Here is a 23,869-nt window from a genome sequence, read left to right as displayed (position 1 = left end):
TATCACCATCTGTGAGAATGATTTCATCCATAATACAATCCAGACAAGATGAGTTCATCAGATCAATTGAATTCCGAGCGATCCCCCATTGATTCCCAATGAATTATCCTCCCGGTCCCCAACTCCACGTACTTTGACCCCATCCACCACCACAACTCCCTCATCAATGGTCCTCCCAATCCACCGATCTATCCACAATGATAAACTACAAAATCCCCAACACCGAGAGAGGGAGAAAAAAAAGTGAAAGGAAGAGATAGAGTGGGGCACACTCTACCTCCCCACACACCTCGCCCGTCTCCTTCTGCATCAAAGTGCAACAAGGAGAGTGGCATTGATATCTCCCAGCCCAAGACGAGACCCGCCGTCGCTGAACAAACCATTGAGCCACTGGTGGCGGGAAAAACGAGGACAAGAAAAAGTTATTGTATACTAATGAGAACGAGCAAGACAGAGTCAGGGAAAAAAAATAAAAAGCTACCAGGACTGTTTCTGTTTTGTTCTGTTCTGCTCTGTTCTGTTCTGTTGTGTCCCGTGGAGGTGGGGAACTTTGAGACACATGGATGAGGAGTGGCGGCTTTTAGTTTGACGAGAGAAAGGGAAATACGGAGTGCAAACTGTAAGGTAACCGGAGTTAATCGTGGTTAACGGCTTCGGGGGCACGGACACAAACTGTACGGAGGAAAATCACATGTGCCCCTTGTTTATATCACTCCACATTTGTTATTGTCGGTCTAGCGAGTGGAGGTTGATCCTTGGTATCGGAAAATACCGCTCCCCTCGCTCTACCGGGAAGAACACGAGTAAAAAATTACTTTTTTCCCACCACTCGAATTCACTTTTTCCTGTCATCTCTCATCCTCGGAGTTACTCATGACTTACGAACACTCACGTGCGTACTTATCGGTATATAAACTCCCGTGAGTCGCGGGGAGTCCACAAATCGTCTTCAATCCGTCGCGGTTATCACGAATAGCCCCGCCCCCTAAATTTGTTTATTTACCTCGATTGATTTTGAGAAAAAAATCAATCGCCCGTTCAACTCAGTGGAGATTTAATCAATGATTACGGAATTACGACGAAGTATCGATAAGTGAATGATAGTTATCTAATAAATGGGAGCAGTGCGAGACTGATTGATTTTTGTATCCTTTATCGATCAGTACAATTGCCGATGTGATAAGAATTGTTATTTATTTGGTGGACATTCACGTGGAGACTTCAATCGTCGATCTACTCACGGTTGCATTTGGCTAGTGGAGCCGACACTGGTTCGTCGTACTCGGTCTTTTGAGGTGTTTTTATTGTCATCGAGAGGAGATTTTCCATCCGTCGAGGACACCTGTGATTTATTGAACACGAGCCGACGACGTTTCAGTTCTACTGGAGTTACAGGTACGTACGATTTATTTATTGCTGGTCGATGCGGGATTGTTGGGAATGAGAACAGAGGATTTATCCTTTTTCTCAGGAATTTTCTCTTTTTTGTGTCGGTTATTCTTTGCGTTGTATGTTGTCGGGGGGATTGTGTCTTCGCTGACAGCTTAGGAGTAAATGTAATGTTCCGTAATGTCAAATTTTACGGAAGATTGCATGGAATTCCACATTTTTTAGAAGCAGGAAAATGGAAATTCTGGAGGTCATCGCATCGTTCCGACTAAATATTTGTGAACAACTTGTAGCCAATATACGGTCATCTAAATCGACAAAAAATTGCCATAAATTTTTTTTTTCAAAGCAATAATTGATTTTAGGTGGCAATTATTTTTTTATTGCGTTTGAATGATATATTGGATTGAAGGATTTGAATAGAAGTGGAATTCTCGACCGTAAATCACTGTCAGGAGGATTGAATTGTCACCGACAGTTTAAGAGTAATTTTCTGGAGAGTGCCATTAATTTCGATTTATGAGGAAAAATTATGAAATTTTCAATTGTAGGGAAAATTCTATGGAATTCCAAATATTTTAGAAGCAGGAAAATGGAAATCCTGAAAGTTATCGGATTCTTCCGACTAAATATTTGTGAACAACTTGTAGCCAACATACGGTCGTCTAAATTGACAAAAAATCGACATAAATTTTTTTTTCTAAGCAAAAATTGATTTTTTGTGTAAATTATGTTTTATTGCGTTTGAATGATGATATATTGAGTTGAAGAAGTTGAAGGGAAGTTGAATTTTCGATCGTAAATCACTGTCAGGAGGATTGGATCTTCACCGACAGTTTAAGAGTAATTTTCTGGAGAGTGGCATTAAATTCGATTTATGGGGAAAAGTTATGAAATTTTTAATTGTAGGGAAAATTCTGTGGAATTCCAAATTTTTTTGAAGCAGGAAAATGGAAATTCTTGAAGTTATCGAGCTGTTCCGCTAGAATATTTATGAACAACTCCTTGCAGCTGACATACGGACATCTAAATTGACAAAAAATCAACATAATTCAATGAAATTTCGATTATTTGAGCAGCAGAAAGGCGAGAATTCCCCAAAATACCTGGATTTCCCCGATCCCTATTCATTTTCATTGTATTAATAAAATTAAATCTGCAATTTCCATCGATTTTTCCTTAAAATGCGAATTTTAAATCCCAAAAATCTCTCAAATTACAGTGGAACTGTCATTCAATAGAAATTTCCGAAGAGTGTTCCGGGAATTCCAGTCGAAAATGTTTCAAAATTCAGTGAAGAAAATAGTATTAGAAATATTTTTCAAGAGTTCATCCTTGAAATTGCCTCGCTTTAGTTCCAAGCGATTTCCATTAATTTATGATAAAGGAGAGATTAAAATGGAAATTAAACTCGTTCGGTTAATCAGCTGATTAGACTGCATTTCCGGTCTCTTTCCGTTATTTCTGTTTATTATTTTTGTTTATATTTGGGAAGTCGAGTTACGCAATGTTTACTGTTTATCTTTCACCCACGTGGCGTAAAATCCGAGTGGTGGTTGGTAGTGGAGAGAGAAAAAATCGCAGGAATTAATGAAAGTGAATAGGTTTATCCACCTGTGACACATATTTGAGTGGAAAATTTATCATCGCAATAATTTCATAATCTCAAAATATATGATAAGACAAATACTGTAATTATTGCGTCGTATCGGGCGATATTTTTCTGTCAACCTCGTTCATCGGGGGTAATTTATGCACATATGAGGCGCGAGTGGAGGTACAGGATCATTGGAAATCTATTATCGCGTGACAATTATTCGCGAGAGGCAATGAATCGATGTAAACGCAATGTTTCAACTGCAACGTCGCGGAAATTATGTAATTACGGGGTATTGCTTCCGTTCTATTTGATTTTTTCAAACCACTATTTTGATTTGCTTATGAGGAGGAATAGTTTGGAGAACGGTCCGACAATTATGGAGATTTGTGATTGATTTTTGTGGGCATGACATGCGCGAGTGTGTGGGTGGGTTGAGAAATTGTTATTTCGTGACAGTATTGCACGACGAAAAACATCTTCGACATTAAAAACATGTTGAGCGGACTGATTTGTCTGTTATTGTCAGTAACTCGAAATCATTAGGTATACTGTCAGGAAAACATTTGAATTTCATTGATAATCTGGCAGTCATTTCCGTGAGAGTGACTATAATTTCTATTTGAGGATGTAAAAGTAGCTTTTATAGTTTGGCACAGACCACACTATAGACCAATCGTTTTCAATCATCAAACACGGAAAAAAATATACTTGAATTGAGTCTAAAATGTACTTGAATCAAAAAATCAAAAAATCCTAATCGTATCATTTCAGGTTTCAAAATGAGACCGGAAGATATTTTAAGTAGGTCCATCCTAATCAACCTTCCCCTTTCTCCTTCCACGTGGACACACGTCATGAAGTTGATTGATTCTTCATGATCTGTTCTCATTTCCTGAGCGCTTACAGCTGAAGTTGTTCTTTATAAAAAAAAAGCTTGTAGACTCGCTGAATTGAATCACATCCAAGCTATGACATGGTTGAAGTTGGCAATAAGTAGAATAAGTTGGATACTTCCTTAACTGAGAATAAGCGACGTTTGCAAAAAACAAAAAATAAAAATAGTTTCATGGAATAATTGAACGAAAATTCACAGTTTCCATTCATTGGTCCATAGAATTTAGAATTTCTAATGACGAAATTCCTTGAATTTAAGTTTCCATTGATTTTTTTTCTCAAATTGTGAATTTTCAATTACGAAATCCCTCAGAAGTTCAGTACAACCGCCACTTCTCACTCTAATTTTTAATGACCAAATTCCTTGAATTTTCAGTGGAACTATGAGATAAAAATTTCCAAAAAATGTACCGATTACGGAATCGACTCAGAAAATTTAAGTGATCGTATCGTGATTTTTCACAGGAAATTCAGCTAAAAATTACGGAATGCTCCGGAAAAATTCCGTGACAGTTCTGTAAAATTTCCTACAACCACATTTCGCTCCGGAATTGCGGAAAAGATACGTAATTTTTATTGAATATTTCTCCCCGTGCGGTGGATTGTGATTTTTTTCTAGTACTCGTACTAGAATTTTTCTAGAAAATTTCTCTCCGTGCAGGCAGAAATATTTAACAGTGCATATTCAATCATTCTGGTTGATTCATTCTCTGCCAGAACTTGCAATATTTCACTACCGTTCTGATAATCATCCCAAACAGGTATCTCCGTCGTTGTATTCCGCATCGTGGATTTTTCAGTTATCAAGTTAATGCGTCTTCACGAGACCCACCGATAATCTCAGATTCCAATCTCGATGATCTCAAAATAGTATACCTATGTACATGATGCGCAAACTTGACGCGCAAATATTTGACGATCTCACCGATTTATTCTTGAGTTGTCATAGACGAGGTGCCTCCCCGAGAAAGTACAAACGGAACTCATCCGTGCAGGCGCTAACTCGAATAATATTTGAACTAGATTACAGCACGTGAATCATATCACTTTTTTTACGTAATTTTTAAGTTTTTTCAATGAAGGATTGTTTTACTGATTCCTTTTGTTTTTAATTCCGGGGAATATATTCAGCGTAATCATAAGTTTTAAATAAAATTAAATTTTGAATTAATTAATTAGTCAATTGGTTAATATTACTTAACAATTTTAAACCTATTAAATTAATGATTAACTGAATATTCAAAATGCGATTTTTTTTTTCAATTAATAATTGAGTTCGGAAGATTAATCATTTGGCTAGTCGAAAATCATTTTTATGAAATTTAGAATTATTTACTCAATAGTCAATTGGCAATTCCATCTTGTCAATAATTTTATTATTTTCCAATTAAGTATTATGAGGTTTTAAATTTATTAAATATTATACAGTTAATCAATTATAATATTTACATTTGGTATACAGTGCACAGACGTCGATTTTTGAAAAAGTAAATAAATACAGATTTATGAACTTTCATAGAAAAACCTAACGAACGCGTTGGAAAATTCTATTCGATTCCCGTTTTTTACTGAAAATTCGGAGGCTTTCGCCGATTCTATTAAAAAAATTCTGCATTTCCCCTGCATTTTTTTTCAATTGAAATGTTAAATGTAAAATATCTTAGAGAGATAATTCAAAGAATTATTTGATTTTTCTGCACAAGTCATTCCTTTGCCATATTTTTTATAAAAAATGTTCGGCCAGAATTTTCCAAGCTTTTTTTTTAATTTTTCATTAAGGGGGAAAATTTCCTGTGAATTTTTCTATAGGAGAATCTCTCATAGAAAATGTCTATACAGAAAAGATTATATAGGAAGAGCGAATTCCCCTGAAAAACGCGCAATAAAGCTGCAGAATTTTTCAATAGAATCGAAAAGAAAACAGTTGGAATTTCAACAGGAATGCAATAGAATTGTCTAGTAAATTTTCTTTGCGGCCGAAAGGTCGACAAACTACATTGACTTAATTTTTTTGACAATTTGATATTATTCCCATGACCGAAAAAACAAATTAACTCTTTCTAATTTGTATCTCACGATCGAATACCCAACATTTACAAATCACATCGCTCAATATTCACAATAAACACAAAATACACACTTGAACTAGATGTTCCAATTCCGAAACGATTTACAAATGAGATTTGATGACTCTCACATGACATACCAAATGAGTAGATTCAAATGTGTGTTTAATGTCGCCATTGATAAGGCCAACTCAGCGGGTACTTTGAATAGCGAAGCTTGTCATAACACAGAATCGATATCTATCACTCAATTAAATTAAAGTCAAGGAAATTGTGTTTATCGAACACTTTTTGGTGATCGGTTGATCTGTAATCACTGGATCTTCGGATATCGACAAAATTGAATATTCGCTGGGTGGAAGTAAACGGTGAGTTTGAGTATATATACTGATAACATTTTTCGACTGAAATTTCCGGTATACTGTACTATATTCCGGGGAATATATTTTTGAATTTTCAATTAATTGAAAATTCGAATACGTTCAAGAATTATCGTCTTAGGGATATCCAAGTATTTTTGACAGTTTGCTCCAGACAACACTATAGATTCAATGATTTTCAATCATCAAAAATTTTTCAGTTGAAAAAAATTATGAATATTCAGTGTTATTCAAACAACATTTTGAACCGAATTATAATTTTTTTTAAACATTCGTTGTTTATAAATGAATGATTGAAGTGGGTTAAATTTTCGGAAACCTTATTTTTTAGGCATGAAACGTTTAAGAGAACTTTCGATTCAACAATAGAAATTTTTTCAAAAAAATTGCACTTACCCTAGTTTACCACTTCGCTATAGAAATTATTTATAGAAAATGGTGGTAATTTTAAAAAATTGCAATTTTTCAATTACTTCATCAATCTTCCTCCAAAAGTGAACTTTTTAATTTTTCCTCAGAATTTTAACCTGTTTTCTAATGGTTCAATATCGAGATTCAAATTCAGGCTTGTAAAGTCGGAATAGTAAAATCATTATAAAATATCCGGAAACTTGGGGTGAAATGGGGCTCACATGAAAGCTCTCGTGTTCAAATACAAAAGTAGAAAAGCATTTCACTGGAGAAAAACTACACGGAGAGAAATATTCAATAAAAATGACGTATATTTTCCGTAATTCCGGAGCGAAATGTGGTTATAGGAAATTTTACGGAACTGTCACGGAATTTTTCCGGAGCGTTCCGTAATTTTTATCTGAATCTCCGGTGAAAAATTCCGATGCCGTCACTTAAATTTTCTGAGTCGATTCCGTAATCGGTGAGTGAATTTCCAGTTCCGTAATTTTTACTGAACATTTCTCACCGTGTAGCCAAAGTACTTCGATATCCTCAATGCTACTCAAAATTTTGGCATTTCATTGAATTTTCAGTGAAATCTGAAATCTCATAATTTTTTCCCGTAAATCGCATGCAATGTCACTCTCCTGAAAATTGCCAGTCGACCATTCATGAAATTTCCATTTTTTTCTAACTGTAGTGTATACTTATCGTGTACAGGTGATACGACTTGACGTAACAATGTCACTTATTTTTCTTCGTTGCCTATTATTAGAGTTGTTAGGGCTGAAGTTGAAGTGTTGTGCTGTTAAAACCTTGCGGTTTTAATCTAAGGGGTTCATATAAGATGTCTTCGACAAGTCTTAGACGAACTTACGGAGTTAAAAAGTCATTAGGAACGCCCGCCCGAATCAAATAGTATCAATATTATTCTGAAAAATCCTGACATCAACTTAGAAAACAGCATTTTCTTATGTTATGCACCGATAGGGAATCATTTTTCATATTCAAAGTGGACATTTTTGATATATTCAACAACAACTGTCATGTGGAATTTTCGGAGAATCCACTACCGAAGGATCGGGCGGGGTGAATGGTTCAGATTTCGAAGGTATCGAGTGATACGACTAATTGACATATTTATTTGTTAATAACCGGGGGAGGGGGGGGAGGTGATGAAGAAATATGATTTGCATGCTACTTATCATTGTCAGACAGAAGCAATTTTTTTCTTCGTGTTTTCAGTCACTTCTGACGTAATGAAACACGTTTATTTTTTTTCCTGTAAAATTGATCACAAATGCCAGCGTAAAATATCTTCATTTCATCTAACTTCATATTTATTCATTCTTTCTCAGTGCATAAACTTGCTGATTGTGTCAAGCTTTCAGTATTTCAAGCATTTTACTGTGTTTAACCACGAGGATATAAATTTTTATTGAAAATTAGTAGAGCATTACTGAAAAATCTGTTGTGAATTGGTAAATTAGGATAAGTACATTAATAAAAAATTGTTTTCTCAAATCGCTTCCACAAATTATTGGGAAGCTATTTAACCAAACAAATGCATTACTACATTTATTATAGAAATGTAGTAATTTCAGCGAAAATTTCAATTTTTTTCTGGACTATTATAATTTTTACACGTCCCAAATTTTCATGATGTAACAGTTCCATTAAAATTTCAATAAATTTTTTCATTGAAAATTCAGTTTGATGAAAAAATCAATGGAAACTGTGAATTTCAGTTGAATTATTCCATGAAAAATCATAAATCAGAATAATTCAGGTTAATGTATTCTTGATTTTTCAACCGATCGATAAATCAATGATCTTGAGTTACGTATTTCTTGTCTTGTCTTGTAATTTTAGGGTTTTTCTCTTATCTCGTCTTGTTCCAGTTGGCAAGAGAAAATTCGTCTCTCGTCTTGCTGGATATGAGCAAGAGAAAAAAAATTCTCGTCTTGTCTTGCGTTCTCTTGCGCACCTAGACGATTTTATTTTTCAATTCCGTGAGATTAATAAATTTAGTTTTCCTCGTTTGGCTCGTATGGCTCGTGATTAGTTGAGAATTTGTGCATCCAGCGTTCCTTCAGAACGGTTGTTTTCAAAAGCTGGTCTCATCATCAGAAAACACCGGAGTCGATTGAGTAACAAAAATCTTGAGTGCTTGCTGTGTGAGAATTCATGGTTCTCATCTCCACTAGCTCCAATAATGAAAGATGCGCTATTCAAGAAGAAAGATTAATATAATCGAGGAATACATAATCCTCCATAATATCCAGGGATAGATAAAGTGTTATTCAACAAAATGTCCTTATATTATTGATGACTTAAGGGTTTTTGACGAATTTTTTAATTAATTATTTTTCTCTTGTTCCATATCTCTTATTTCTCTTGCGCTCTTGCGACATCACTAATAATTTGGTACTGAATATGCATCTTTTGTATAGTAAATTCGAGCAAGTTCAGGGTCTTTCGTCTTCCTGCTACTCAGAAATTTTTAAATCAATCAATTTTTAGGATTTTTTTACAACTCAGGGATAAATTATAACACAAATTGATCTCCATTTATGAAGAAACTTGTCAACATTCGGACCAAGGGCTCTCGAAGTACTAGTTTCCGGTCAATTCAATCACGTCTGTCCTCCAAACTCTTTCAACTCGACCTCGCCAATACAAATACTCGTCACGGATGGTTTAATCGAGTTAGATCGCAGTTCCGCGTTCGATTTGGTGCCAATGACGAAGAGTTTCACTGACGCCTTCGAGGAAAGATTCTCGACCTTATGTTGTCCTCAACTACGATTGATGAATAGTCTCTCGAATTCAATACTTGTCTTTCGTTCTGGTATTTTTCCGGGAGCATTTATCGGCATTCATGCATGTTACTGCTTATCACGTTACTTTGAAATTATGAACAGCAATTCCCTGGTCGATGCCTGTCGCTTTCGACTCTAGGCACTTTTTGAAATTTTCAACTTTAATTACCGGAAAAACTTTTGATAATTTTTACCATTTATGTGTATGAAAAAATCAATGGAAATTGCACATTTCAGTTCTATTATTCCATAAAAATTAATAGAAATCAAAATTATTCAGGTAAATATATGCTTGAATTCTCTATTGATTGAACATTCCGTGCGATTTGGTACCGAAATTTCATGTTTTGATTGAGAATGTAAATAAGTCGAAGAATTCTTGTTCCCTTGCTGCTCAAAACTTTTTAATTCCATTCAATTCTCAGTGACACATCAAATTTCAACATGTTTAGCCCCTGAATCTATTTCAATATTGTTCTTTAATAGTGTACATGTTTACCATCCACGTCAAGGTGATGTTCACTAAATTTTTTACTCCGTGTGTTATGAAAAAATGGGATTCCCCGAATAGCTTAGTCATGATTCTCATTAGAGTGGCATTGAATTCGATTTAGGGGGAATAAGGCCCATTAAATTCGAAGTTTCAAGTAGAATTCGAAGAAGTTCGAAGACACTGTTGAAGACGTTCGGTTAAAATTCTTGCAAATTTTGATTAAGTTACAGTTGAAAATTCACAATTTGATGAAAAAATCAATGAAAAAAAAATCAATGAGGAGAATTGATGTAAATATATTTTTGAATATTCAATTAATTGAACATTCAGCATAATTTGGTACAGAATATTCATGTTTCTATTGAGAACTCAATTAAGTTCAGGAGTTCTCGTCTCCTTGTTGCTCAACAATATTGAATTCTAGTGAACCTCCAGTAAAATTATAAATTTCATCATTCCACCACCCTTCAAATCTATTGCATGGAGAAAATTATTTGGTGAAATTCAACAACTAGTTGTTAAAATTCAATAACCGGTGGGTAATTCACTTTTATAAATTAAAAATTCACCAAATAATTTGTTCCGTGATGCAATTCCTACTAAACTAATTATGATTTTTTTTCTCGAAAAGTGGGGGAATAATCGTCAGTTTTGCTCATTATTTATCAAAACTGGCTACGTATCAGATTGGTCACTGAAGAATTTTAATCTAATTTAATCTACTAATCTGTTAAAAAATTTTATCCGTTGGTTTTTTCCAGAAATTGGAAATTTAAAATGTGGAAAAAAACTACAGAGAAGGAAAATCCCGGGAATCAGATGAAGGAGTTCAGCAGCACGTAAGTAATTTTTTCGAGATAATCGTTACAATAATAGTGTTTTAAGTACCTCGAACAATGTAAACATTAAGTTGCACTTGGAAAAATAGTATCGCGATGATTATTCCCCGATTGTCCCTGAATCTGTTGATTCGATAAATAAAAATCGTCAAATTTTTTTTTACGTTGAAATCGAATTCCTTTGTCGATACCATCGTGTGACGTTTCGTCATTGACATAGTCTCGGGAAGATAAAAATTTAATCATCGATTCGTTCTCGAAATGATGGGATCAGACAAGTTGTGATTGATCCATATAAAATTGCGAGGGTAACGAATTACTTATTCAAGCATTCGTATTCTCTCAATAATGAAATCTCCGATTGGGGGGAATTCCAAGGAACGTGAATCTATATAATTAATTGATTATCTTGTCATTCTAGAACAAAGATTGCACCGGGACAAATTGGGGAATACCACGAGAAGGATGAACTTTATGACCCCTTTGAGAATCGCGATAAGAAGGATGCGAATTCGTAAGTATAATATATAATCTTCAGTGATATATCAACGCACGGAAAAAATATAAAATTATTTTTTACTGTGGGAACATAGTAATCGAGGATCATACACTGTTAGAAATTTTTTGAAATTTCATGGAAGGTATTACAGTAAATCTCATGAGAGTGACATTGAACCAAATTTAGGGAAAAAATGGCTATGAAATTTCAAGTTTTAAGTAGAATTCCCGGAAATTCATGAGTTTTCAGTGGGAGTGAGATGGAGATTTCACAACTTGATTGAATTTTCAGTGGAACATGAATATTCAAAAAGAAAAAGATTTTCATTTTTACCCGAAAATTTCCTCACTAACTGTCTCTTCACATTGTCCTTGCAAATAATTTACGTTTCGATTCCCCCGTTCCGTTTTCATCTGACCCAATTAGACATAAACAAAGGGCGGCCAAAGAAAGTATTATCAATGTCACTTTCACACTTCCCAACGATAATCTTCATTCATAATTTTGTATTCAAACAGTGACTTGGGCTCGCTAGCGCACATGATAAAATCGTCCCTGGGTACGGGCATACTTGCTATGCCAAATGCTGTGAGAAATGGTGGTCTTCTTTTTGGTGGAATTGGTACTATCATCATCGGTATCGTTTGCGCCCACTGTGTTCACATACTCGTGAAATCGTCCCATGTTTTATGCAGGCGAACTAAGACACCGAAGATGACGTATGCCGAGACAGCGCAGGCGGCTTTTGCCTCGGGGCCCAAACGTCTCAGGGGTTTTGCGCCTTCTATGAAAGTACTTGTCGATGCGGCACTTTGTGCCACTTACATCGGAGGCTCTTGTGTCTATGTGGTTTTTATAGCAACGTCCGTTAAACAGGTAATTCATTCAATTGTTTGTATATGATTCAATGGTTCATCTAATTGTTTTCATTACGCCATTTTCCACAATCTTAGATGTGATCACATATGAACAAATCGTATAGAAAATTTCTATAGGATTTTCGTATATGATATTCGGATATTTCTATACGGATATGTTTTGTACAAACAAGATTAGTCCGCGCGCTGCGCGCGTATTTCCTACGCCATGGGGCTTAATGTACGTCAATTGTAGTGAATAATCTTATATTAGATTTCTGAACTTAATATCAAAGTTTCCGAAGGAAAAGTTTCAGGAATGTATTCTATTTTTTTATGTATAATACATCCAGTGTGACTTTTTGAAGCCAATCTATTCGGCGTATGGTGTCATTAGATTTTTTATCAAGGATGGCAGCAAATATTAAAGATATTATGATAATACTATACTGTATTATATGTGGACGTCCGCATGAAAAGGGACCACTTTGGCACTATTGGAGTTATGTATATTCCTATAATCTTGATCTGATTCTGATCATTTCGAGCCCAGAATGAACTTGATAGCGTAAAGAGTGACGACGCTAAAGAAGATCGAAAAAATAATTTAACATGGGTTTAAATGGGAGTTGGCAAGAGAAAAACGTGAATATCTCGGAAACTAGTATCGACAAAGTGGTCCCTTTTCATGCAGACGTCCACGTATAATATACAATGTATAATAGAGTACTATATGTATCATAAAATATAATGTGCATAATAAAAAAAATGAAGTAATAAACTGATAATAATAATATGTATAATGTATTATAATATAGTATAGTATAGAATATAATATAATAAAGTATTATCATAATATCTTTAATGTATACTATCATTATTTATGAAAAATATAATGACACAATACGCCGAATAGATTGGCTTCAAAAAACGTTACACTGGATTTTTTATTAAAGGATTATTTCCATACGATTTCTATAGGTTTGATCCTATACGAGCCACTGCCACATGTATAGAAATAATTCGTATAGAAGATATTCATGTAGAAATATCCGAATATCATATCATATACGGAAATTCTATAAAATTTCTATACGTAATGAACATCACATTCAAGTGAAAATCTTCTTGAAGTTCAAACGAACTACAAATTTATCTCAATTTTGTATTGAATATTCATGTTCATCTGGAAATTCAAGTAAGTTGTGACATTTCCGTTCGATTTCTCCTTAAAACTTTTCAATTCACATGAATTTCCAATTGAACCTTGAAATTTTACGATAATTATGCCGGGAAATCGAATACAATTTTTCTCTCAAATCGAATTCAATGTCACTCGCCTGAAAGTTGTTTCCAGGCTGTGCATGACATTTTTTTCCTAATAACGTGTTGCTGTCTTTTCTTGATTTTCTGTCTATTTCACGGCCAATTTATTTCTAAAATTTTCAGGTGGTTGACTTCCACGCAGGTATGGACATAAACATAAGGCTCTACATAATAGCGCTGACCCCGGCAGTAATTCTCCTCGTGCAGATTAGAAATTTGAAGTACTTGGTGCCCTTCTCAATCCTCGCGAATCTCTTCATAATGGCAGGCCTCGCAATGAGCCTTTACTACGTCTTCAGTGACCTCCAACCCATCAGCAGTGTCAAATACTTCTCCTCGGTTGAGCAGTTGCCCAAGTTCTTTGCCACCGTGATCTTCGCCATTGAAGGAATCGGTGTTGTAAGTCTCAATGATAATTACGCAATTCCATGTTGCAACTGCATTTTAATCAGAATAGTTATAAATATGCATGGATATAACTGTCGTGTTTATTTATTTACGCAGGTAATGCCCGTGGAGAATAGTATGCAGAAACCACAACATTTCCTGGGATGCCCAAGTGTTTTGAATATCACTATGAGCATTGTTATATTCCTTTATGCTACTATGGGCATCTTCGGGTACTTGAGATATGGAGAGGCGACTGAGTCAATAATCACACTCAATTTGGATATTAAAGAAGTGTGAGTACAATTTGAATACTTGTACAAATAGAGATACAAATATTGGGATGGCGGGTGCCTGTACCGCCCAGCGGGTAATACCGCCCACCCGTATTTCTCAAGATTGGCTAGGAAAAACATTTTTTCCTTGCTTTATTATGCAAATATTTGATAACAAGTAATTTCAGCAGAAATTTTCAATTTTCTACCATCGACACATCGTTAAAAAAAATCCAAATCATTTCCTACCGAATTCTTCCAATAGTTCGACCACAGAATTTAAAGTGTTTCGTGTGTAGATCACCGGGGGGTGAAACGGAAGGGGAGGCTTATTGTTCTCGAGCCCTGATTCAATCGCTGAGCACGAAATTTTTCAATTTTCAAGTAACTTTTTAAGTGTGCATTTGAACATTTTTTGAATATTGATTTTATTTATCAGATTGATTGATTTTTTTCTCACCAACTACGGGTGTCAAATAATTTTTATTGAATGTTATTCTAATTATTGAAATAATATTGAAATGCGTCTCTAGTTGGTAAACCTGTCGAGTGTTTTCTCTCTCTCAGTTCCATGGTCCAACCCATACCTTTCCCATGATGCTCACTGCGATTCGAATCAGGCGCCTGCGCGTAAGGGTGTAATTGCCCCGAAACTCATAATTTTCCGAATCATTTGTTCAAATAACTTTCTTATGAAATCTGAAAAAAATTTGAAACTTATACGTGTTCTCAAGAAAGATTTGATTTATCACCCACTAGTTTTTCCTCAATAGTTGACTATTTTTTTGGGTGCCACGGAAATTTTCCTAATTGAGAGTGGGGTAATATAGTATTTTTGTCATCCTCAGCTGTCTTTGCACTCGAGATGCATTAAAAATGATTGAAATGAATTAATTGAATCTCCTCGAAATTTCAGAATGGCTCAAGTAGTAAAGATCCTCATCGCGCTGGCGATTCTCTTCACTTACGCTCTCCAATACTTCGTGCCACTCGAGATCATGTGTGCGTCAGTGAGGCCAAGGTTCAGCCACAGATTCGCCACCGTCGGAGAATCCTGCTTCCGAACTTTCATGGGTTTAGTCACAAGTAATTATTCCCCTTTTATCACCAATTATGACATCATTTTGGAAGTATCTTTCCCGCAAAGGTTTCGAGACAAATGTTAAAAGCTTTTTTTTTGTAATGTCCAACATTTGCTGTAAAATTTTTTTAACGAATTCCTTCCAACCGGTAGACAGAAAAAATCACCGAAAACGACCGGTTATTTTATCGCCTAGCACACACAACTTCAACTTTTTTCGGATTTTTCCGCTCAGTCAGTCAGTCAGTGGCAAAAAAACGACTCGCGGCAACGTTTTCTTGCTATCGTGATCTATCTGGGGTTAAGGCGAGACACTACTGAGTTTAAAAAATTCTGCAATTAACAAGAGGTCTTAGTGAGGCTTTCCCCATATGTGTAGTCACTTGAGAAAATATCTATTGACCCATATAAAACCATCAAAGATGACCGGAATTTTTTAAAACCTCAGAAACCGGTTTTCACTTTGCAATATCCCAAGTGATTATCGGTCGTCGGTTCGAGACCAATTTTTTACACAATATTTAGAACGCTGGAATAAACTCAATTGACGATGACAATTTGAATTGAATGATTTGTAGATTGTACATCACTCACAAATCTGCAAAATCACACAATGGGAAGATGATGACAACCTTCTGATGCGTAATTTAACAATTCTCCGATCCAAATTTACATGTCCAATTCTGTTTTTAATGTTTTGCACATAGAGTAAAATCATCGGTAGTCACATTGAGTTGAGTCTCTTTAAACTAGCGCCACCCCGGCCGCAAGCGATTGTTTATAATCTTTCTCATTATAAAAAGAAATACGATCGATGAGAATTTACATTCCCTTATCCTTAACGTCAAAAATGTGAGATAATCTCATAATTTTAGCTATTAATTCTAATCAACTTTGTTCAAAGAAAACCTTAGGAAACGCAGTATTCGGAAAGTGGAATTACTCAATTTTCCTCGGAGCTCAATGATTTGGACAACTATGATTCGTTTATTCATGTTTCATAGAATGATATTCAGTTCTTTTTTGTTCGTTGGGCGCGCTTCATGAAAATTCGACGCAAGACTATTGTATTCATGAAAACCACTTTCCTTTCTCTCATTTCTTGTCATTTTCGATTCGAAATATTACCAGGGTTGCCAAACTTTGGCCATATATAGCCAACCCCTGTACAATTTTAAATGAGGTGGCGTCACGATCTGGTAACACCGAATATTGCCCATGTTTTTCTTTACAAAGGAGTCACGCCACATTTCATGATCCTATATCGCTCAATCGCTATCTTCTCAAGTGACTAGACATGTGGGAAACCCCTTACAGAAGCCACTTTTCAATTACAGAAACGTAAAAACCCAGAAATGCATCGCCCCAAAAAATCTGAAAATTTATTGTATCACAAGACACCTAATGAACTAATTATGTTCCCCTTCCGCAGTTGCTGTGGCCCTAGCAGTCCCCAACCTAGAGCCCTTCATCTCCCTAGTCGGTGCAATATTCTTCTCCTTCCTGGGGATATCCATCCCCGCAGTAGTCGAAACGATCTCCTGCTGGGAGAACCACCTGGGCACCTTCTACTGGAGGTTAATCAAGAACATTTTCCTCCTCGCATTCTCCATCTTCGCTCTCTTCACCGGTACCTGGGTGTCCCTCGTCGACATAATCAAAAGTTACTCTGGTAACTCAACAGCACACGCGTAAAGCCTATTCGCATCACTCGAGTGACGCGGAAACCAGTGAATTGCCACCAGTGTCAACCCCGAGAACACTTTCAGCTTGAGCCATTCAAAGTCTCGGGCGCAATTGCAACTGGTCGACAACTGGTCGATCTGGTTCCCTGGGGGATAATCTCACTGGAATGCCACACCACGTGGATAACGTGGGTAAGTGATCTGGTAATACATTTGGTTGTCAATGAGGCAGGCTTTCATGATCAGCCAGATTCCCATGAAAAGGGGTGGCCAACTGAGAAACGAACAGATATTGAGAAGACGATGAGAGTTTATCACGCTTTTCATTTGTTCTATTGTTGAAACACTCGCCTGGAAACAATGGAAATTCATTCAGAATGTTATGATGAAAGAAGACAAGGAAGGAATCTTGATGCTGATGATTTGTTCATTTATTCATGATTGACGTGAGGATGAACGTTGCGTCGATCTTCGCAGTTTTATCAGAAAATATATTATGTTAATTCAATGCAAGGAAAAACCACAGTGATTCTAATCTTAGGTATGATTGAGGAATGCGAGATGAGCTAGTTTGCACTGAGACGTGGGAAATCGGGGAATTTCCACTTGGATTTTGTTTTGGATCTGATAAGAGTGATGGACTCACCTCTTCGGCCCAGAGAATCGGGAAATAACCGTCGGTTACGTTGGTGAGCCATGGGACAGTTGGTATGCTGGACATCTTCATGTTGAGCTGGATTTTCTTGGAGCCTGACAAGGGGACTCCTGTGAAGGGCTCAATCACTACGAAGGTTGCGTGCTTTTCATGGATGGGATGGAGGCCTTGAGCGTAGTCCAGAAGTTCCGATGATGCGTGGAGGAAGTGGGGCTCGGAGAAGATTATCGGGACTTCCTGGAGAGGTCAACGGGAAACTCTTGATGATGTTGATAATGATTCTTTGGGAGTAGACATCGAAAGTAATTTGATTCTCGATCAAAAGGATTATATGTTGTAAATCCAGACAAGTTCCTCAACTTCTGAACCCTCACGGAGAAAAAATTTGAGAAAAATTACGTGAGAGATTGTAAAAGAGATGCGAAATGCTCTTTCGGGAATTTTCACGTAAAAACTCGGAAAAAAATAAGCAAAAAATACATTTTCACTCGTGAGTTCTCGAAATTTTATGGATCGAAACGTAATTTTTACGGGTTGATATGTAATTATTATATGACACTGCATAAAAACTCGTGGAGAACAGTGATTTCTGCGAATCTGCAGCGATACATCGCAATTACGCTCAACAACGTAATTTTTACGTTATTTCCATGGTACTTTGTCCACAACATTCTTCTCCGTGGTGAGGCTACTAATTTTTAGAAGTAGGAGTTGGAGTGATTAACAGTGACAGAAGTATGTGTCGGTCTCAGTCGCTGAGAAGTTGGAGAGTAGAGAAGGTAAAGAGAAGTGATGGTATAGGGGGAGCCGGGGGATAATGGAGATAGCTAGATTTTAAAAAAAAGGTGATTGACCAGTGGGTGTGTCATTAAGGTGTTTCAGTTGAAAAGTCAAAGTAATGAACAAAAATTGTAAAATTCGTGGGAGAAATTTCTAAGTATGCGGCATCATTGAGAATTCTTGCTGTTTTTTCAGATCTCAGTTTCAAGAAAAAAATCATGAAATTTGGATGTTTTTGTAACCCGTCCAGCTACAACCTCCGAGGTTACTCCACTCTCAATTAGAGAATTTTCCATGGCAGACAACAAAAATAATGAACTATTGAGGAAAAACTAGTGGGTGATCAATCAAATCTTTCTTGAGAACACGTATAAGTTTCAGATGTTTTTCAGATTTCATAAGAAAGTTATTTGAACAAATGATTTGGAAAATTATGAGTTTCCGGGCAATTACGCCCTCATGCGCAGGCGCATGATTTGAATATCAGTGAGAATCATGGGAAAGTTATGGGTTGGACCATGGAACTGAGAGAGAGAGAGAAAACGCTCGATAGGTTTACCAACTCGAGGCGTATTTTAATATTATTTCAATAATTAGAATAACATCCAATAAAAATTATTTGACACCCGTAGGTAATGAGAAAAAAATCAATCAGTCTGATAAATAAAATCAATACTCAACAAATGCTCAAATGCACACTTAAATAGTGACTTGAAAATTGGAAAATTTCGTGCTCAGTGATTGATTCAAGGCTCGGGAACAATAAGACTACCCCTTCCGTTTCACTCCCCGGTGATCTACAGACGAAACACCTTAATAGAACTTTGATGGAAATACTTTATGGCGAGATGAAAATTACTTTTTGTGATACCTGCCTGAAAAGTGCACTTTTCGAAACGATTTAATGTGCTTAAAGCGATTGTTTTCCGCACGGCGTACGTCAAGTTCACGAGCATGCGTAAAGTACATTCTCGTGCGTAAGCTGCGCTTTACGCACTCGAAATTCACGTTTTGTCACTCAGTTCGTGAAGCCTCGTTTCACGCACGCTACGCATGCCAAAACGTCGGTCACGAACGTCTTGACGACAAATATACCATAGATCAGCATCAATCATTGGTTTTTTGTAATATTTTCGTTGGAATTTTAAAATGATAAAATAATTGATAATTTCAATTTTCAATTGACTATGAGTTGAAAAATTAAAAATATGGAATTGTAAGTTGACTATTGAGCAAATATTTCTCAATTTCGTAAGAGGGATTTTCGATTAGCCAAATAATCGTTAATCCTCCAAACTCAATTATTGATTGATAAAATAATTTGGAATTTGGATATTTAATTGATGATTGACTTAATAATTTAAAATTGATGAGTACTATTAACTTCTTCCTGACTTCAAAATTTATCGATAGTGATTTTCTTTTTTTCATTTTTTTTATCTCAGTGACCCCAAATTAAGGTGTTTTGAGATGAGTTTTAGAGAGCGCACTCTCCAAACTGTAAGATTTCTTTGCCTTGTGTATCCATTTTGATCCGGTCCCTATGATAAATGAGCTATGAGAAACGAGTAGGTGCAGGACGCAATGTTACAAATGTTACTACAAATGTCAAGACCTCTTTGTACTGGTCTTTTCATAAATTTTCATAAAACTAATGCTTTCTTTTTCAACTCACAAATGACCTACTCATACCTGACACTTTTCGATGTCCATCAGACCCAAGGGTAAACACTCCATTACTTTCTTTTTATTTCTCGGACAGTAGCACTCCATTTCCTCCTGATTCCAAGTATCCGCAGTCAATTCATATCGATACCCCGCCAAAGTATTCAGCACTACTTCTCTCGTGAAGGAAGGGGATAAAGATCTAAGAAATTCAATTCCAACCATGATGTTCCGAAAGAGATGTTCATCTCGGAAATGAGTGGCTTCCGCACCAAATGCTCTCGCGATGAACTCCTCTAAAGCCACTCATCGCCGAGATGATATTGCGTAATTGTAACTAGCAGATGTGATAAGTAGACATAGATTGTTGCAAATCTTCACTAATTTCATTATTGGTGACTGTTCGCATAGCCACCAGAATAATAATTTAAAATGGTCAAAAGTTACTCTATCTCCGGCAACAGTTTTATATTGACACTGTAATTTTGGGTATTTTTAATTCTCAAATTTTCCAACTGCAATTTTTCCCATTGTATGAAAAACATTCAAAAGGACTGATAGTTTATCAGTATTATCGAAATTACATTCCATAAATAAACAATGGAACTTAATTGGAAAATAATCAATCATCTCCTAACCCGTGTCACAAAATTATTCAATTTTTTGCATTTAATAAGAAGCAAAACAGATCAATCTTTATTCACAGTGAAAATTAGCATTTTTTTAGCATAAAATTATGATTAAAAAATCTAATCATATTTTTCATCACTTTCCAACAGTATTGAATATTCTTTAAATCCTTGGCACTATAGAGTTATTTTAAATAGAAATCGTCGACAGAAAGAGGTTTCTATTCCCGTTTGTAATCGTGTTGTCATATTTGATCACTCATCGAGGGAAAAATCGAGAGTTCGTATAACAACAAAATTATTGATGAGGTCTTTTATGTGACAATCATTATAATTATGCCATAGGGTACAGGGAAATTTTCCCAATTGATTATTGAGGTCAATACCGTCAACGAAATTATAATTTTCTCTCATTGTTGTATTTTAATTATGCTTACCGACATAACTGTGCCTCGTAGCTTTGTACCTTTGGTAATTTTTTAGACATTGGTGGCCAAGTAATCGCATTAGTGCCACTCACAGCATTGCAAGTGTCAGTGGCCCAGAAGTTAGTTACCTTCATGTTCTTGAACGAAGTCGTGTTACCTAAGCTGTATATATTTTTAACCCCTCGATTGACAGTGAACGGACCCTGGTGTGTCCCATTCACCTGTAATATATTTTATAATTGTTAGGTTTATGTGAATAAGTCGATAAGAAATTTCTATTTATTACGGATTGTACATTGACGAAATAAATACCCGGTAGAAGAGACTGTACTTGAAGAGACCTGGTGTGTCGGTTTTTTTCAACAGAGCTGGGGGATTCCCCTTCAAGACATTGCAGATCATGTTGAGAGCTTTGTCGACATTGACGCAGTCTAGGGGCAGACCGGAGAAGATGATGTCGCCTGCTTTACCGGTTAGGAATGGGTTCACTGCGCCCGGGAATATTTGGTGGATGATTGGACCAATTTTCTTGAGGAATGTGGCGGCCAAGCTTATTATCTGTTCATGAAGTTCATTTGGATTAATTTGATGAAGGAAAATTCCGCATTACTCTAAATATAGTATTCCTCGCTTGGGAATTGGTACTGCATATTTCATTATTTGCCCAACTCGGAAACTTGAAAATAACTACAAAACAATGTTGCACTGAGAGAAAAAATTTGTTTCACCGAAAAATTATATGTTCCGCTGGAGACATGTTTTGTCGTGTTGAATCAATTAACTTATGGCTAAAAAAAAAGTTTCCACCAGAACATGATAATTTTCGTAGTAGTACACGGAAAAGTATACCTGAATTGAGTTGCACTTCACCTTTACATTCAGGCCCTCAATTTTTGACTCTAATATTCCGACCCCCATTTTTTAACCTCCACTTTTTGACCCTTACATTCTCACACTTAGTGTCTGACCCTTCTATTACACTTGAGAGCGCTTGAGACTACCCGGGCTGATACGAAATATTCATTCTAAAATGGAAACACCCATTCCCCATTCGAGTATAAAATATACTTGAATCAAGTATATTAGGAGGAGATAGCGACGTCACCCCTTCCGTCGCTTCGTTATTGGCCCCCATTATTAAAATAATTGAAGAATTAACAACGAATTACGGTGAATCTCACGATGTCGAAATGGGGAATCGTTTTCCGGCAATTTTTATAAGAACAAAGTACGAAATTGTCATGTAATTTTTCCCGAAGAAGTAAAATTTTACAGAAACTTCCCGACTTATTATGCCTCCAAAATCATAAATTCTTAAACGTTCAACATTCTTTCTGCAGCTGGTGAGTTATTTCTACGTTCCATTCCGTAAAATTTTTCAATCGTTGGGGAAAAATTAAGGAACGACTTGTTGCCCCCACAACGGTGAATCATCAGACGGGTGGTTAATTTTTACGGAGCAAATCGTAGAATTTACGTGGGGATTCGTACAATTTCAGTTCCGACTCACACTTTTTATTGAATTTATTTCGCTCGCGGATTACGCTTCGAAAAGTAATTTTTGCATTTTTTTTCTGATAATTTTTATTGAATTTTTCTCTCCGTGCAATTTAGTTGAGGCAGTTCAAATAATTACCTTCTTTATCGTTCCCAAATACGCGAAATTCAGAACTGTGACGACGGTATCTTCGCTCAAATCCCCAGACTCTTGCTGATTGAAGTAGTAAGTTTTAGTGACTGTGAAATTAATCTCGTCTGAGGCCTCGTCAATACGATTGATATGATTTTTTATGTGTAAGCTACAAATTGGATGAAACTAGTTTAATGTCTCGAATTCAGTATGCAGATAGTTTTCCAAAGTTAGTTTTCATACTCATAAACAAAGGGTCCAACTTCTTTCAACAACGGATTCTCGCCGGCCATCACAGCCTCAGGATTAGTCACCTCGAAGAGCCAAACTCGAAAAAAAACCTTGATTTTGAGAAACGCGATGTAATTATCAGTTCCTTCTCGCAGCTCAATATCCTGATTAGAAAAAAAAGAAATGTGTGAACACAAAAATGCGTTTATTCCCTGCAATTTTCTCAAATTACCGAAGAACTCCATGAGAATAATTTAGTACTCTCAACCCAACAGTTTGCTATGATAATTGACCCACCTCGTGTATTCGATTGATTATGAAACCAACATGTAGCCGGTCAATCACGAGATATATGCCGAGCGACAGCAACAAGAGGCCTGGAAGACATGCCAGTGGCTTGCGGAACTTGCTCAAACCGTTAATTTTCCCCATTCGATTTATTATCGATTTCATGGAGTTATCCTGACTTTATAAAACCATGTAATTTAATTTGATATTATAAAGAATTTTTATTACGACCGGTTTGTTAGGATAATGGAAAACTTTTAGCTCAAGGATTGCGATATTTTATGATACCAGGGAGGGAATGCAATCTTTTTTTTCGGTCGCACTTTCGTGATAGCTGTTACATTCTTCATGGAATATTTATGAGGATCAATCGATAATTGTTGCTTTCCATGACTAGTGAGTTTCATCGTTAAATATTCATGTCGTTAATTATAAATGATGTGGTGATGAAAGAATCGCATGCTAAGTTGCACAGTATTGAGGTAGATCAATAATCTTGAACAGTTTTTTCAAAAAATTGGAATTTCATCGACTCTTTGGTAGTAGCTTTTTGTTTCGCAGCGCGTTCGTAAATTCC

General features: G+C 36.1%; 2 protein-coding genes across 2 annotated transcripts; one reads left to right on the top strand and one right to left on the bottom strand.

The window, feature by feature from the left end:
- Window positions 1-915: 915 nt before the first annotated feature.
- LOC107042537 (proton-coupled amino acid transporter-like protein pathetic) lies at window positions 916-18,783 on the top strand. Its single transcript, XM_015263604.2, has 8 exons — window positions 916-1,395; window positions 10,799-10,876; window positions 11,298-11,390; window positions 11,894-12,251; window positions 13,682-13,957; window positions 14,063-14,241; window positions 15,137-15,306; window positions 16,734-18,783. Exons 2-8 carry the CDS (start codon window positions 10,815-10,817, stop codon window positions 16,994-16,996), a joined length of 1,401 nt encoding a protein of 466 aa, XP_015119090.1. The 5' UTR covers window positions 916-1,395; window positions 10,799-10,814; the 3' UTR covers window positions 16,997-18,783.
- Window positions 17,146-23,436, bottom strand: LOC107040597 (sensory neuron membrane protein 2). The gene is made up of 8 exons (XM_029126486.1): window positions 23,302-23,436; window positions 23,017-23,168; window positions 22,780-22,942; window positions 21,456-21,701; window positions 21,153-21,364; window positions 20,114-20,288; window positions 17,633-17,878; window positions 17,146-17,337 (listed from the first exon to the last, which is right to left on the bottom strand). The coding sequence occupies exons 1-8, from the start codon at window positions 23,434-23,436 to the stop codon at window positions 17,146-17,148; spliced, it is 1,521 nt and encodes a 506-aa protein (XP_028982319.1).
- Between the last annotated feature and the right edge of the window lie 433 nt (window positions 23,437-23,869).

The sequence above is a fragment of the Diachasma alloeum genome, unplaced genomic scaffold (assembly GCF_001412515.2).
Source record: "Diachasma alloeum isolate Michigan unplaced genomic scaffold, Dall2.0 Dall_scaffold_00179, whole genome shotgun sequence".
NCBI lineage: Eukaryota > Metazoa > Arthropoda > Insecta > Hymenoptera > Braconidae > Diachasma > Diachasma alloeum.
The sequence above is the reverse complement of the archived record's forward strand: the minus strand, read 5'-3'. Positions and strand labels throughout refer to the sequence as shown.